Source organism: Phytophthora infestans, genomic scaffold, assembly GCF_000142945.1.
Source record: "Phytophthora infestans T30-4 supercont1.123 genomic scaffold, whole genome shotgun sequence".
NCBI classification, from domain to species: Eukaryota; Oomycota; class Peronosporomycetes; order Peronosporales; family Peronosporaceae; genus Phytophthora; species Phytophthora infestans.
Genome location: NW_003303636.1, coordinates 143,069 through 156,117, shown reverse-complemented (window position 1 = coordinate 156,117; position 13,049 = coordinate 143,069). Strand labels below are relative to the sequence as shown.

Genomic DNA, 13,049 nt, shown 5'->3' with positions numbered 1-13,049 from the left:
TCGCGCGGGAGAGGCCATTGCCTCGTGACACAATACTTTGTGCCGGGCACGAGATCAATCTCGTGCCGTACGCCTCGATCCGGTGGGAGTTGGGTCGGTGGGTGTTTGTTCACCACGTCCGCATACTCCGTCACCAAAGGATACACCGGATCCTTGGGGTTCTTGAGAATCTCAGAACCCAAGCGCGCCTGACGCTGCTTGTTCACGTCTTCCAGGACGTTCTCGTCCAAGACAGATGAGGCGTTCAGCTCCTCCTGAGTGGTCTCAGGTCTCATGAGTACCATCTCAGCAATCTCTCCAGCCTTGAGGTTGGTCAGGAAAGACTCAGCCGTCATTTCCTCGAGGTGCAGTATCTCTGCAACTCTGGCAACGGTTCCAAGTGGACACCAGATGCCTTGACGGGTAAACCAGTCTCGCATCGAAGATGTGATAACACTCTTCCACCGGCCTTGTCGAAGGAGCCCGGGCCCTGGACTCCGAGTCGCTTGAAGCGACGTCGATCGGAACGAAGTTCGGATCCGACTTGAGGCGGCGGCGGCGTCTGTGACGGGGAGCTTTACTGCCCACGTCTAGGGATGTCGTCGCTACGACATCCGAGGCACTCGCGGCCTCGTGTGGTACTGTTGTACCCACACAGGAAGCGTGTTCAACGCCTTCCTCTTCAGTTAAGGTCTGGGCGACCGCGTGTGGCACTGCATTACCCACACAGGAAGTGTATTCAACGCCTTCCTTTTCAGTTAAGGTCTGGGCGACCGTGTGTGGAACTCTGTTACCCACTCTGAACACGCTGTTCTCAGTGTTCATGACAGCTGCAGCTGTCTGCGGAACTAAGTTACCCGCCCGTGGACCTAAGTTACCCACTTGGCCGGCGCTTCTTCTGGGCGCGGCCACCATCAAAACATCCTCGGAGCTCTGCTTGACGGACGTCATCCGCTAAAGACGTTCAGTGGTCTCTTCGTACTGCTGTATTCTGATCACGATCTACTTGGCGCTGCTCAGCCGTTATGCCTCCTCTTAAGTCTCTCCGCTGTGCTGTGTTTACATGACGCTCAGCTTGACGCCGCTCATCTGACATGCCGTTCCTGCGACTGTTGTGTCCCACTGCATCACGAATCCTTGCATTTTGACTATCCTCCTCGGTTCTTGTGGCTCTGTGGTTGGCCTGCGCATCTCGATCATACGCCTGATGAGCTGCCAGGTCTTCTGGAGTCATTCGATCGCGTCGTACCCTCGCTAGCTCGGCATCTCGTCCGCGGTCTCGGATAACCTGGGAGTCGGATCTGTTAGCTCTACGTATCCCTTTTCTCTACGCGTCCTTCGTTCGTGTCCGTTATTTTTGTGAGCTCGTCATATCGGCTCGTCTGGCCCGTGCCCTTTCCGCGCATCGCGTGCACGTTTAGCCGGAGCTCTATCGTCATCTGCATTCCCTGACACTCCAATCTGGAAACCGCGGGCATTGTCGACAGGGTCTTCGCGATGCGCGTCCTCCTCAAATCGTCGTCGATGCTTAGCAAGATCGTCTTCTTCTGTCTGCTCCTCACACTCTGTCGCCGGACCAGATACTCTCATCTGTCCGGATTCAGTTGGTGCTGGGTCCTTAACTAGCGCACGAAGGAGATGACTCGTTCGTGTCCAGCCGTGTCGGCCTGCAGCAATGCACATCCGATGGCGTATCGGAGGCATCGCAGACGACGCTAAAAGATTTGGTCTCGCCCGCTAGGGTCAGGACACGGGCCTCTTGGAGACTGGCCTTGATGCTGTCAAAAGCATACTGGTGCTCTTGCTCCCAGCGCCAGTCGACGTCCTTCTGAAGGAGACTCGACGAGAGCTTAGCGAAGCCCGCGTACCCTGCGCTGTACTTGTGAAGGTAGTTGGCCAAGCCCAACCACTTTCGAAGATCCTTCTGGGATCGGGGCGTCGGGCATGCTGCTATGGCCTTGACCTTGTCTGGGTCAGCTCGAACGCCCACGTTGCTTACGAAGCAACCGAGAACTTTAATCTCTGGTGACGCGAAAACGCACTTGTCGATGTTGGCATAGAGCTTGTTTGCTCGCATTACGTCCAACACTCGACGGAGGTGACCTAGATGCACCTCCATGGCCGTCTTGCCTCCCTCGGCACGGCTATGGACGAATATATCGTCGAAGTACGTCTGTACGAAGGTACGCAAAGGGCGGAACAATTGCGTCACCAGGCGATTGAACGTCGCCGGGGCGTTAGACAAGCCCTGCGGCATGACGAGCCACTCCCAAAGCATGCCGCTTGGAGTGCTTACCGCGGTGAGCGGGATGTCGCTCTCTCGCATCAGGATTTGGTAGTATCCGTCTACCAAATCCAGCGCACTGTACAGTACGCTCCCGGCCATGTTGTTTAACAGCACATCCTTTCGTGGGATTGGTGTTTGGGCCGGCACCGTTGCGTTGTTCAGCTTGTTATAAGCGTGAACCAGACGCCACTTTCCGTTCGGCTTACGAACGCAGAAAGTCGGCGTCGAGTGCGGGGATTTCGACTCCCGCACCATGCCTGCCTTCGCTTTCGCGGCGAAGAAGGCATCAATGACCTCGCACTGTTCGCGCGGGAGAGGCCATTGCCTCGTGACACAATACTTTGTGCCGGGCACGAGATCAATCTCGTGCCGTACGCCTCGATCCGGTGGGAGTTGGGTCGGTGGGTGTTTGTTCACCACGTCCGCATACTCCGTCACCAAAGGATACACCGGATCCTTGGGGTTCTTGAGAATCTCAGAACCCAAGCGCGCCTGACGCTGCTTGTTCACGTCTTCCAGGACGTTCTCGTCCAAGACAGATGAGGCGTTCAGCTCCTCCTGAGTGGTCTCAGGTCTCATGAGTACCATCTCAGCAATCTCTCCAGCCTTGAGGTTGGTCAGGAAAGACTCAGCCGTCATTTCCTCGAGGTGCAGTATCTCTGCAACCTCTGGCAACGGTTCCAAGTGGACACCAGATGCCTTGACGGGTAAACCAGTCTCGCCATCGAAGATGTGATAACACTCTTCCACCGGCCTTGTCGGAGGAGCCCGGGCCCTGGACTCCGAGTCGCTTGAAGCGACGTCGATCGGAACGAAGTTCGGATCCGACTTGAGGCGGCGGCGGCGTCTGTGACGGGGAGCTTTACTGCCCACGTCTAGGGATGTCGTCGCTACGACATCCGAGGCACTCGCGGCCTCGTGTGGTACTGTTGTACCCACACAGGAAGCGTGTTCAACGCCTTCCTCTTCAGTTAAGGTCTGGGCGACCGCGTGTGGCACTGCATTACCCACACAGGAAGTGTGTTCAACGCCTTCCTTTTCAGTTAAGGTCTGGGCGACCGTGTGTGGAACTCTGTTACCCACTCTGAACACGCTGTTCTCAGTGTTCATGACAGCTGCAGCTGTCTGCGGAACTAAGTTACCCGCCCGTGGACCTAAGTTACCCACTTGGCCGGCGCTTCTTCTGGGCGCGGCCACCATCAAAACATCCTCGGAGTCGTCATATACGTCGACGACTCCCAAGCATCTGCCGGATGCTTTGGTACTCGGCAGCCCTTGCGGGCGCCCCGGGTCCTGACAGAGGTGGGAACATGACTCACCAATGCTCTGTCGAACTGCGCAGGGCGGCTGGCACCGATTGCCTTGCCTCGCCAGTCGATCCAGGGCTCGTGCTTCTCAAGCCAGGGCATGCCCAGGATCATATCATATGGATCCATAACATAAAATCTCCGACCTCCGACAACCTCCGACCGTGACATAAAACGTGGTTTAAACAAAAATAATTTATGTACTTGTTAAAATTTATGCATTTATTTTTTTAAATTGCACTTTTACTTTATGTTAAAAAAAGAGGGAGAAAGAGGGAGAGATCGTTCGGACGACGAGCGAGTGGAGTGGCAGCAATGGTGGCGACGGCGGCGAGCTAGAGTCGAAGAGCGTGAGGGAGCAGAGTGAATGAGGTGGTGAGCAAGGGTGGCGACGTCCGCGAAAGGGCGGCGTGCGAGTGGCGGACACAGCAGCAACGGTAACGGGGTGGCGGCAGCGGGTGGATGGTTTGGAGAGCCGGGAAGGTGAGAAAGGTACTGCTGGCGATGGTCGATCTGTACGTGAACGGCGCGTTGTTTGACAGCGCTGCCGTGTGGTCGATGTTCTGGTCCGTGGACGCGGAAGTTCACGGACGCGCCATTGAGCGGGCCGATGTTCGACATGCGTGAGGGCCAACGTGCAGGTGTGCTGGCAGTAGCGTGGCGAGTGAGATATAGCGCTGCTGGCGTCAAATGGTCCGGATTACGGATCTCCAGCACAGTGGGGTTGCTCGGGTGTATCCGTGGTGGCGTCCGGAACACGGTGGAGCGGTTGGATGTGTTGCGTCCGCCGGATATCTCGTGGCGGTGTCGCGACCTATACCTGGCCGTGGGGCTGCACACGATGGTATAAGTGAACGGGTTTTATGCAGGCGATGTCGCTGCTTTTACCGCGCGTCTGCACCTCGTAAGTATTGCTGAGCTGCCCGTACAGATCTTGATCGTGGCTGCGACAGAGACCGACGCGATTAAAGAGTAGATGGTTTCGGCGGAAGAGGCCAAGATGGAGCTCGTGGAGGTGGAGGATGCGACTGCCGAGGTCAGGAAGGCTGCATTGTGGATCAGCGTGGCGCTGCTCCAGCTGGAAGTTCCGCGTAAGACGGGGATACGCGTTCGGAACCGGTGCCAAGGTGGACGAAGCCATGAGCAGTAGTAGAAAGGTACGCATGCTGAGGGACAGGAGAATGTTGGCGCCGTGTTGCTATTGAGTTTAAGTGCTTACGTAAATATATAAATAACGCGTGAAATTGATGAATGCTATCTACTGCTCTGTTCATTTAGTATACTACTACTAGTTTATAATACTACAGCAGTAATAACTCTTAATACGTCTCCTCCCACAGGCTGTTGCATGTATTGTAATGACGAAGCGAGTTCGCCAGAGCTGCATCGCCTGCCAGTTGTCGACGTCTTTAGTGCTCAAGATTTTGTATAACAGTAAACAAATTGTGGACTGCGAAATTGAGTCTAGTGTACTGAAATGATTACACCAGTCGGAGAAGTCGGAGAAATTACTTTATGCATGTGATATGTCAACATCTTGAAAATTGTATTAACATATCCATATTTTGCGTGTCGCCTCCGACCCGATATGTCGGCAACTCCGATGAGGCCCAACCTAGCCCTTACCATTTGGATTGGCCAAATCATTTTGTCAAGACCGAACGATTGGTTGTCTAATAAATAAGAATGGATGATTGGTGATTAATACCAATACTAATATTAAGTTGGGTCGGAGAATTGATGATATTCATCCATATCGAGAACAGTGAACTGTTCGAGGCTGTCAAAGTCTTCAAACTTGACGGCCAGATCCACTTGGACGTTGGGGACAGTGACGACCTTCCCGTCGGCCAGTCGCACTGACACCGTCCCGTTGCCCTTGCTTTCTCTCAAAGCATCGGACAACTTGTTGCTGTTACGAGCAACCGTCTGGCGGCGTGCGAAATCCTTCGATGCTCCAGAATCGATCAGGATTCTAAAGGGGTGATCGTATTTCCGTACACATCCGTGTACTACGAGCAACCCGCCACTGCTCTTCGCCGATTCGAGAGTACGATGACTCTCAAGGGTCAAGTCCCCGTGGTACGCGCCACCCGCGCACCCATCACGAAGACTTAGTTCTTCCCCAGTAGGGCGCCCCGCCCCTACTGGTTCCCTGCGTTCCCCTGTCCCCGGGATCCTGGCTTCTGCCAGCGACCCTTGAGGACGGGCTTGGGGAAGGACCGTCTGCGGAGTCTTTCCGCGGGACAGTCGCGCTCGAAGTGGCCCATCTTCCCACAGCCGAAGCAGCGGATGTCACGCTGTTCGGTGGACCCGAGTTCCATGGGAACTGGTCCGTTGGGGCTTGTTCGACCGGGAGCCGAAAAGAAACTCCCAGGCCACGCTGAGGCCGGCTTACGCGCCTGGCGATGGCTGTACTCTTCTTGAAGAGCCACTTGAATCGCCTCTTCAAGGGTGCTTGACTGTATTCGGAACAGCTGAGTGCGTGCGGGGCCCACTCGAAGGCCGTTCATGAACACATTCATCTTGATGTGTTCGTTGAGTGGGTTTCCCACTAGGGACGCCGTGAGCTCCCGTATCTCTTGCACATACTCGTGCAGTTCACGCCTTCCTTGTTTACACGCGAGGAAGCGCGAACGCTGGCGGTACTCGTAGTTCGCCGGGAGGAACGCGGCTCGGAGCTGTTCGCACAGCTGAGCCCAGGATGAGAAACATCCAGGGGATGTTGCTTCCCGTGTGTACACCCAACTCTTAGCCCGGCCGCTAAGGTTGGAGAGTGCAAAAGCAACACGCAGTTGCTCGGTCGAGATCAGAGCCGCGTCCATCGCGAGCTCTACTTCTCGGACCCAGAAGTGAAGGTTCTCGCCTTCCTTCCCTTCATACGGCTTAACCTTCAGCCGTATTGGCTTCGGGTGAGGCGGATTTACTTCCGCCGCCGGAGCCTGCAGGCTCTCCCGCACATGCGCGATGAGGCCCTGCTCGTACGCGTCGAGCGCATTGACGCGCTCGAGCTGCTCAGCCGTTGTTGACACCACCAGGCTCTGCAGGGCCTCCATCCCGAAGATGCCTGCCATCTTCCGAACCGACTCGAACTGAGAGTCGTTCATATGGGAGAAGTCATTCCTATCCATGGCAACGAACTTCGGAGAGATTCAGGTAGTCTACCCGCGGTGGCGTGGATTGACTACTAGTGCTGCCAAGTGTGACGGGGTCACACAGCACCTTGCGCTAGAGGAAGTTATCTTCCGAGAGTATACAAACTCTCAGTGAACGGCAGTTCACAGGTCCCCTCTTTAATTAAAGAGAGCGAAGTGACCTAAATAAGGTAGATTGTAAACTGAGTATATTTATAGGTAGGTTATGTTTGGGTTTAATACAAACTATAAGTTACCTATAGAAATGCAATGTCATTTAATTAATGGTTGGCTTTGAACGACCTTGGTACCTTGTACCAAATATCCCGGAGTATGACGTGTCATACTCCTGAAGTGTGAAGTGTCACCAGGGTACACTTAGGGCTACGTACCCCGTTACATAAGTAGTGCAAGCTGGACAGGCCATTACTATCTCGTGTGTTGATGTGAGCTAAGTTTCGTAGCGGCTCAGAAATGGCCCGTGATATCGAGCACGACGCTAAACTAAACATATTGCGTAGCGTTTGTATATATGTTATTTGAAGTGCATGTGATTTTGGGTGGAAGATGAAGATTCAGTGATAGCCGACAATAACAAAGAGATTGCATCAGAATCTTGATTCAAGATCATTAGAATTACAGTAATATTTTAATCAGGTATTTATAATCATGATGCTGACCCAGGTTATTGAAATTGATTTAGGCGCATATGTATCAGCGTTTTTTTATAACTATTTTGCCTCCGCTACGCTTCGGCGAGAAAGCCAAGACAAGTAGAACTAAACCTAAACTACTAATACCGCCGCGTAGCGGAATCAAGATTCTGATGCAATAACAAAGAGATTGCATCAGAATCTTGATTCAAGATCATTAGAATTACAGTATTATGTTAATCAGGTATTTATAATCATGATTTTGACCCAGGTTATTGAAATTGATTTAGGCGCATATGTATCAGCGTTTTTTTATAATTATTTCGCCTCCGCTACGCTTCGGCGAGAAAGCCAAAACAAGTAGAACTAAACGTAAACTACTAATACCGCCGCGTAGCGGCCGCGCTCGGGTAGTGATAGAACTGCGGGAGTTTGTGGCTGTCAGGTTTCGACTTCTATAGCAGAAAAATTAAACTTAGTAAAAAGTTGGGTTTAAAAAAATTCAAACGGTAGTGCGAACTTCAACGAGTCCATGAATCGAAAGTCGCAATCAAATACATACACTAACTAAAAAAAATAGGTTTGGATCATTTCGTTTTGACTTGTACCGTATTATTTGTTATTGGTATGAGCTGCTTTACCATGAAATCTGTTCAAAACTTTGGTTCTCTGTATGTAACGCAGGCTGAATAATCTAATCTCGATCTCGACACTTAAGCAATAGAGAGGCGTAAATATTGAAGAAATCCAATGCGATTGCTCGACCTGGCCGATCCACGACGCTAGATAGTGGAGACTGCAATTCGCTCGGACACCTGTCGGAGCATACACACGCATCAATTGAAAATCGGCGAGCCTTTGCGAACACATATACATCTCAAGTTGCTGCTCTTCTTCGCCAAAGTCTTCTTCACCAAGTTAAAATACACTCTTCTACATGTACATGTAGTAGCCGAATGTCCTTCCGACTCCATGAGCCAAGACAACTAACGACCACGCGAGCAACACACAACACGGAAGCCTTGGGCTGGAACGTTCAGTTTGCACGCCACGAGATTCGTCACTAACAACGCATCAACTACAGGAATGTCGACGTGGCGTGAGCAGGCTGTGATGACCACCTCGGGCGTGGTACCGATGCAGCGTGCAAGCTCCTTCTGCGCCACATAGCAAGATGCAAAAAGCGGCACGGCACGAAGGCGTCCAGGAAGCTCTTCTTCCACTTCTTCTTGTCCGGTCTGCCACATCTTCGCTTTGCGTTGGTCTTAAGCATGCGAAATTCCCGAGGGTCCAGCGCGCAATTCTGAGGCAGCGTGTTCACCATTTCGTTCTGCAACGTGAAGAGACGACGGAACACGCCCTTGCCGACAGGAATCAGAGCGCTGACGCCTTCCTCCGACGTACATATGACGTTCATGTAGTAGGACAAAGCTGCTGTATTGCGTCACTTCGTAGCAGACACCACCGATCCAGACGCATCCACCCGCTTCCGGAACAAACTCGAGACTTGGACATCCAAGTGGAAGTCGCTCACTCGCAGCAGACGCTGGTCACCGCGAGACTCGATAATTTTGCGGGGCCAACTGGACCACGTGCAGGTTCTCATCCATATCCACCGTTAGCAGCGCCAGTTTCTTCTCAAACACACTGAACGCTGTCGCAGATACCGCCGGAGGTTTATAGTCCTTGGCTAGCAGCACCAACTACCTCTGCATCTCCCCCGGAGTCCGGGTTATTGCCACTTTAAATTATGTGTACTGTACTGCTATAATAAAAAGTGTACATGTATCCACCCAAACTGTGGACGGGACCACACACACAGAAAACGGTACCACCACCACCTTAAAATATACGATCACCAAAATAGCATGATCACTGCCAAAGTAAATAGATAGTTTTACACGCTGTCGCTCATTTAAAATTACGTGGAGACAAACAAGATGGAGAGTGAGAACGATGATATTTTAGATGGAGCAGGTCAAGATCCATGCTAAACATGCACAACAAGCGTCCTTACTGGCGGAGGCTCAAACCGAACCGCTCATGTGGAGACCTGCGCTCTCGACTATGAAATGTGAAAAAGTTCTCGAGTGTTCACGTCGATTACTGAACAACAACACGCTTCTATTTAAGCTGGTGCGGTGGTTCAATTTCCGCGTCGAACACAACCGAGTTCAGCTTAATAGTGTCGACATTCGAGACACAGAGGCTTCACTTGACAGCAAGAGCACAAGTGCAAAGTGGCAGCTCGCCACGAGCCAATTCCAGACTGTAGTGACCGATTTGTTCAAGACGTTGGAGATGCTCTTTAGCGATGCGTTGCTGTACTCGGAGCCGGACCAGACCTCCATCTTCATGCAGATGAAAGAGTTCTTCCGCTTGGCAGACAAGGACTGTAGCGGCGAGATCGACGCGGCCGAAGTGGCAGACATGCTGGAGACCATCTTCGCCCAGTCTGGCGCGGTCAAGCAAGGCGAGATCCACAAATACGTCGAGGAATTCATGCGTGTGGTGGACAAGGATAACAGCGGCTTGGTGTCGTTCGAAGAGCTCGTCGAGGCGCTGGAGAACGGCCTCAAGCTCGAGGTGGAGGTGTACACGCGACGTAAACCCAAGGCCTCGGCTCTGGTAGCCAGGCGGAAGCATGTCCTGGCAGCTATTAATGAGAACGAGGACGACGCGGGAGATGCGAGCGAGATTGATGAGCCGAATCTCGTCAACGTGGACTCTGGCGACAAGATTCAGTCCAAACTTTCACCTTCGGATGCAAAGGTCAACAATTCTCGAGCCGCGATGCCGTCACGTGAGAGTTATCGCAACTCCTCCCAAGCTTCAAGAGCAAGAGAGTCTCGTCGGCTGCGTCATCGGCTCCTGCCATGTGTCGCGAGCACGACGTTCTGAATGTGGAGGAATTCTCCAGTAGCGACATCGCGGCGCAGATGAAGACTGCGTACGTGGAATGGCTGCTGGAAGAACGTCGCTACGAGAAGGTGTCGATGGAGGAGCTCTTACTACTCAAATGTCTCGTCTGTGGGGCGGAGGGTATTGCCAAGAATCTCACAGAGATGGCAGAGATCGTCGTAGTCTCTTAACGACAAAATTCGCATAGATATTTTAAAAACAATACATTTTTCTTTTGATGAGGCCACAAAAGTCACTGTCTTGTTGCCTTAACTACAGCGTCTTTGTAGCCTGGAAGGTCTTGACATTGATCCGAACCTGCTTCATCACGCGCGAGTAGAGTTCCGGACGGTAACGAGTGGGAACAAAATCTCGAGCAACACGAACATCGGAGCGGTGATCAGAGCCTGGTCCAGGCTGTCGAAGAGTGCCGGTTTGCGACGCTCGAATACGCCGTGGCCAATGAGCTGCAGGATCCAGGCTGTGGCGTGAATGGCCAATGGAAAGTACGAAGCAGACGGAGATGATGGCGACTCCCAATGTGCCATTACTTTGACTACGAGCGCGACCCAACCACGCACTTCTTCATGTCGAGCTCATAGCACTGCACCATCAAACATGTTCGATGAACGCAGACTCAACATGCTAGATACATTCTATTCATAACATTAAAAAAAAGTAATGAACGTACTTGTGCATTTCTTGGAGCTGCGTTGGTGGTCGATCTTGTGTGCCGCTGCTCTGGACGGGGTGTGGTGCTGGAGCTCTGGGCTCAAGCTGGAGAATGACACTGCAAAGCTAATGGCTAAGGCGCACGTGGACTCCACCGTCCCAACCTCATCCTCGTAGAGTGTGGTCTCTGCTCGGATTCCAGCCGAAATATAGTGCCATGGCACGCTGCAAGGGAAAGAGAGGCGTCGTTGTTGCTGCAACTACAACATGATCGCTTAAACTTAGTGCTCGAATCACTTCACCTATGCTAATGATTCGAACAAAAGCACTGACATGATCCACCATTCGTGTGCATTGTCCTATATTTTTGGTGGCGGTTCCAACTACGTCTTTATTTTCTGAGCGGAGGTAGTATTTAAGGATTTAACCAACTAAATAAAAGCTCTGTGAGCCTGCCGGTCTCCTCCACGGTCTCCTCGACAATCTCAGTCGTCCTCACTTCCGTCGTCTCCTCAGGCTTGACGTCGGTCACTTCGATCGTCTCCGTGGTCACTTCGGTCACGTCTGTCGTCTCCTCCGTGGTGGCCGGCACTTCCGTCTCCTCCCGTCGTCTTCTCCTCGGTCGAGCCCGCATTTGGATTGCGCTTCGGGTTGCGACTCTTCTTTGACTTGGGCTTCTTGCCCTCCGTCACCACGGTCTCCTCGACAATCTCAGTCGTCCTCACCTCCGTCACTTCCGTCGTCTCCTGCTAGGTCGAGCCCGCATTCCGCTTGCGCTTCGGATTGCGGCTCTCCTTTGACTTGGGCTTCTTGCCCTCCGTCACCTCGGTCTCCTCCACGGTCTCCTCGACAATCTCAGTCGTCCTCACCTCCGTCACTTCCGTCGTCTCCTTAGGCTTGACGTCGGTCACTTCGATCGTCTCCGTGGTCACTTCGGTCACCTCTGTCGTCTCCTCCGTATTGGCCGGCACTTCCGTCTCCTCCCGCCGTCTTCTCCTCGGTCGAGCCCGCATTTGGATTGCGCTTCGGGTTGCGACTCTTCTTTGACTTGGGCTTCTTACCCTCCGTCACCTCGGTCTCCTCCACGGTCTCCTCGACAATCTCAGTCGTCCTCACCTCCGTCACTTCCGTCGTCTCCTGCTAGGTCGAGCCCGCATTCCGCTTGCGCTTCGGGTTGCGACTCTTCTTTGACTTGGGCTTCTTGCCCTCCGTCACCTCGGTCTCCTCCACGGTCTCCTCGACAATCTCAGTCGTTCTCACTTCCGTCGTCTCCTTAGGCTTGACGTCGGTCACTTCGATCGTCTCCTCCGTGGTGGTCGCCGACCACCACGGACAACCACTGGTCGGCATTTGCTCGGTCCCAGTGGGATTTGCAAAGACCTGGTCCGTGTAGAGACGTAGGGGGTACAGTACCGTCGGTTCTACCGTATTAATAACAGTAGGCCGCCAGCTCCTCGTGTTGTCAAGCCTGTGTGATGCCATGATTCATGCATGGAGTGCTGGGCGGGATGGGCAAAGACCTGTCCGTGTAGAGACGTATTGGTTCAGTTCGCCTTTTCTAGCAAAGTATCCAATACCGGTAACTTTGAATTATAGTACCAGTGGTATTATAACATGTAATATACTAATACGTTCACAGCTTTGATTTTTCGGGTTTTGATTTTATTCTTCTTTGGAGGACATGATTTAATAATATATATATCTTGTCCTCCAAAGAAGAATAAAAAAAAAACCGAAAAATCGAAGTTGGATTTTTGATTTTATTAAATCAAAAACCGAAAAATCCAAATCGATTCTGATCAAATTAGATGCCCTAATATTATTAGCACCTCTAATTTGATCAGAATCGATTTAGTACTATCAATAATACTACTATCTTACTTCCGATACTAGACTGCATCGTCCTTGTAACACGTATGGTGCCAAAGAACGCTGTGCTGCAACATGCGGCACAGCTACAAAAATTTACCTGATAGAAATTACCATAATCCAGTGCAAAAGTACTGGATTGTACCCCAAGCACAAAATACAGAAGAATTCGTTAGGAGTGTAAGAAAAAGATTAAAAAAAGTTGCAAGGTACAAACAAAATGCGTTTAATTGGTTTTTGAAAAAAG

General features: G+C 52.0%; 4 protein-coding genes across 4 annotated transcripts; 1 reads left to right on the top strand and 3 right to left on the bottom strand.

Moving 5' to 3' along the window:
• Nucleotides 1–7,740: 7,740 nt before the first annotated feature.
• PITG_20014 (uncharacterized protein) lies at nt 7,741–8,777 on the bottom strand (the record flags this gene model as incomplete). The annotated part of the gene is made up of 2 exons (XM_002895907.1): nt 7,741–7,815; nt 8,496–8,777. 2 exons carry the CDS (start codon nt 8,775–8,777, stop codon nt 7,741–7,743), a joined length of 357 nt encoding a protein of 118 aa, XP_002895953.1.
• A 551-nt stretch (nt 8,778–9,328) lies between these two features.
• PITG_20013 (uncharacterized protein) lies at nt 9,329–10,452 on the top strand (the record flags this gene model as incomplete). Its single annotated transcript, XM_002895906.1, has 4 exons — nt 9,329–9,532; nt 9,602–10,006; nt 10,106–10,163; nt 10,208–10,452. The coding sequence occupies 4 exons, from the start codon at nt 9,329–9,331 to the stop codon at nt 10,450–10,452; spliced, it is 912 nt and encodes a 303-aa protein (XP_002895952.1).
• A 135-nt stretch (nt 10,453–10,587) lies between these two features.
• Nucleotides 10,588–11,567, bottom strand: PITG_20012 (uncharacterized protein; the record flags this gene model as incomplete). The annotated part of the gene is made up of 3 exons (XM_002895905.1): nt 10,588–10,856; nt 10,953–11,193; nt 11,433–11,567. 3 exons carry the CDS (start codon nt 11,565–11,567, stop codon nt 10,588–10,590), a joined length of 645 nt encoding a protein of 214 aa, XP_002895951.1.
• Nucleotides 11,568–12,073: 506 nt separating this feature from the next.
• PITG_20011 (uncharacterized protein) lies at nt 12,074–12,283 on the bottom strand (the record flags this gene model as incomplete). Its single annotated transcript, XM_002895904.1, has 1 exon — nt 12,074–12,283. The coding sequence occupies one exon, from the start codon at nt 12,281–12,283 to the stop codon at nt 12,074–12,076; it is 210 nt and encodes a 69-aa protein (XP_002895950.1).
• Nucleotides 12,284–13,049: the final 766 nt, after the last annotated feature.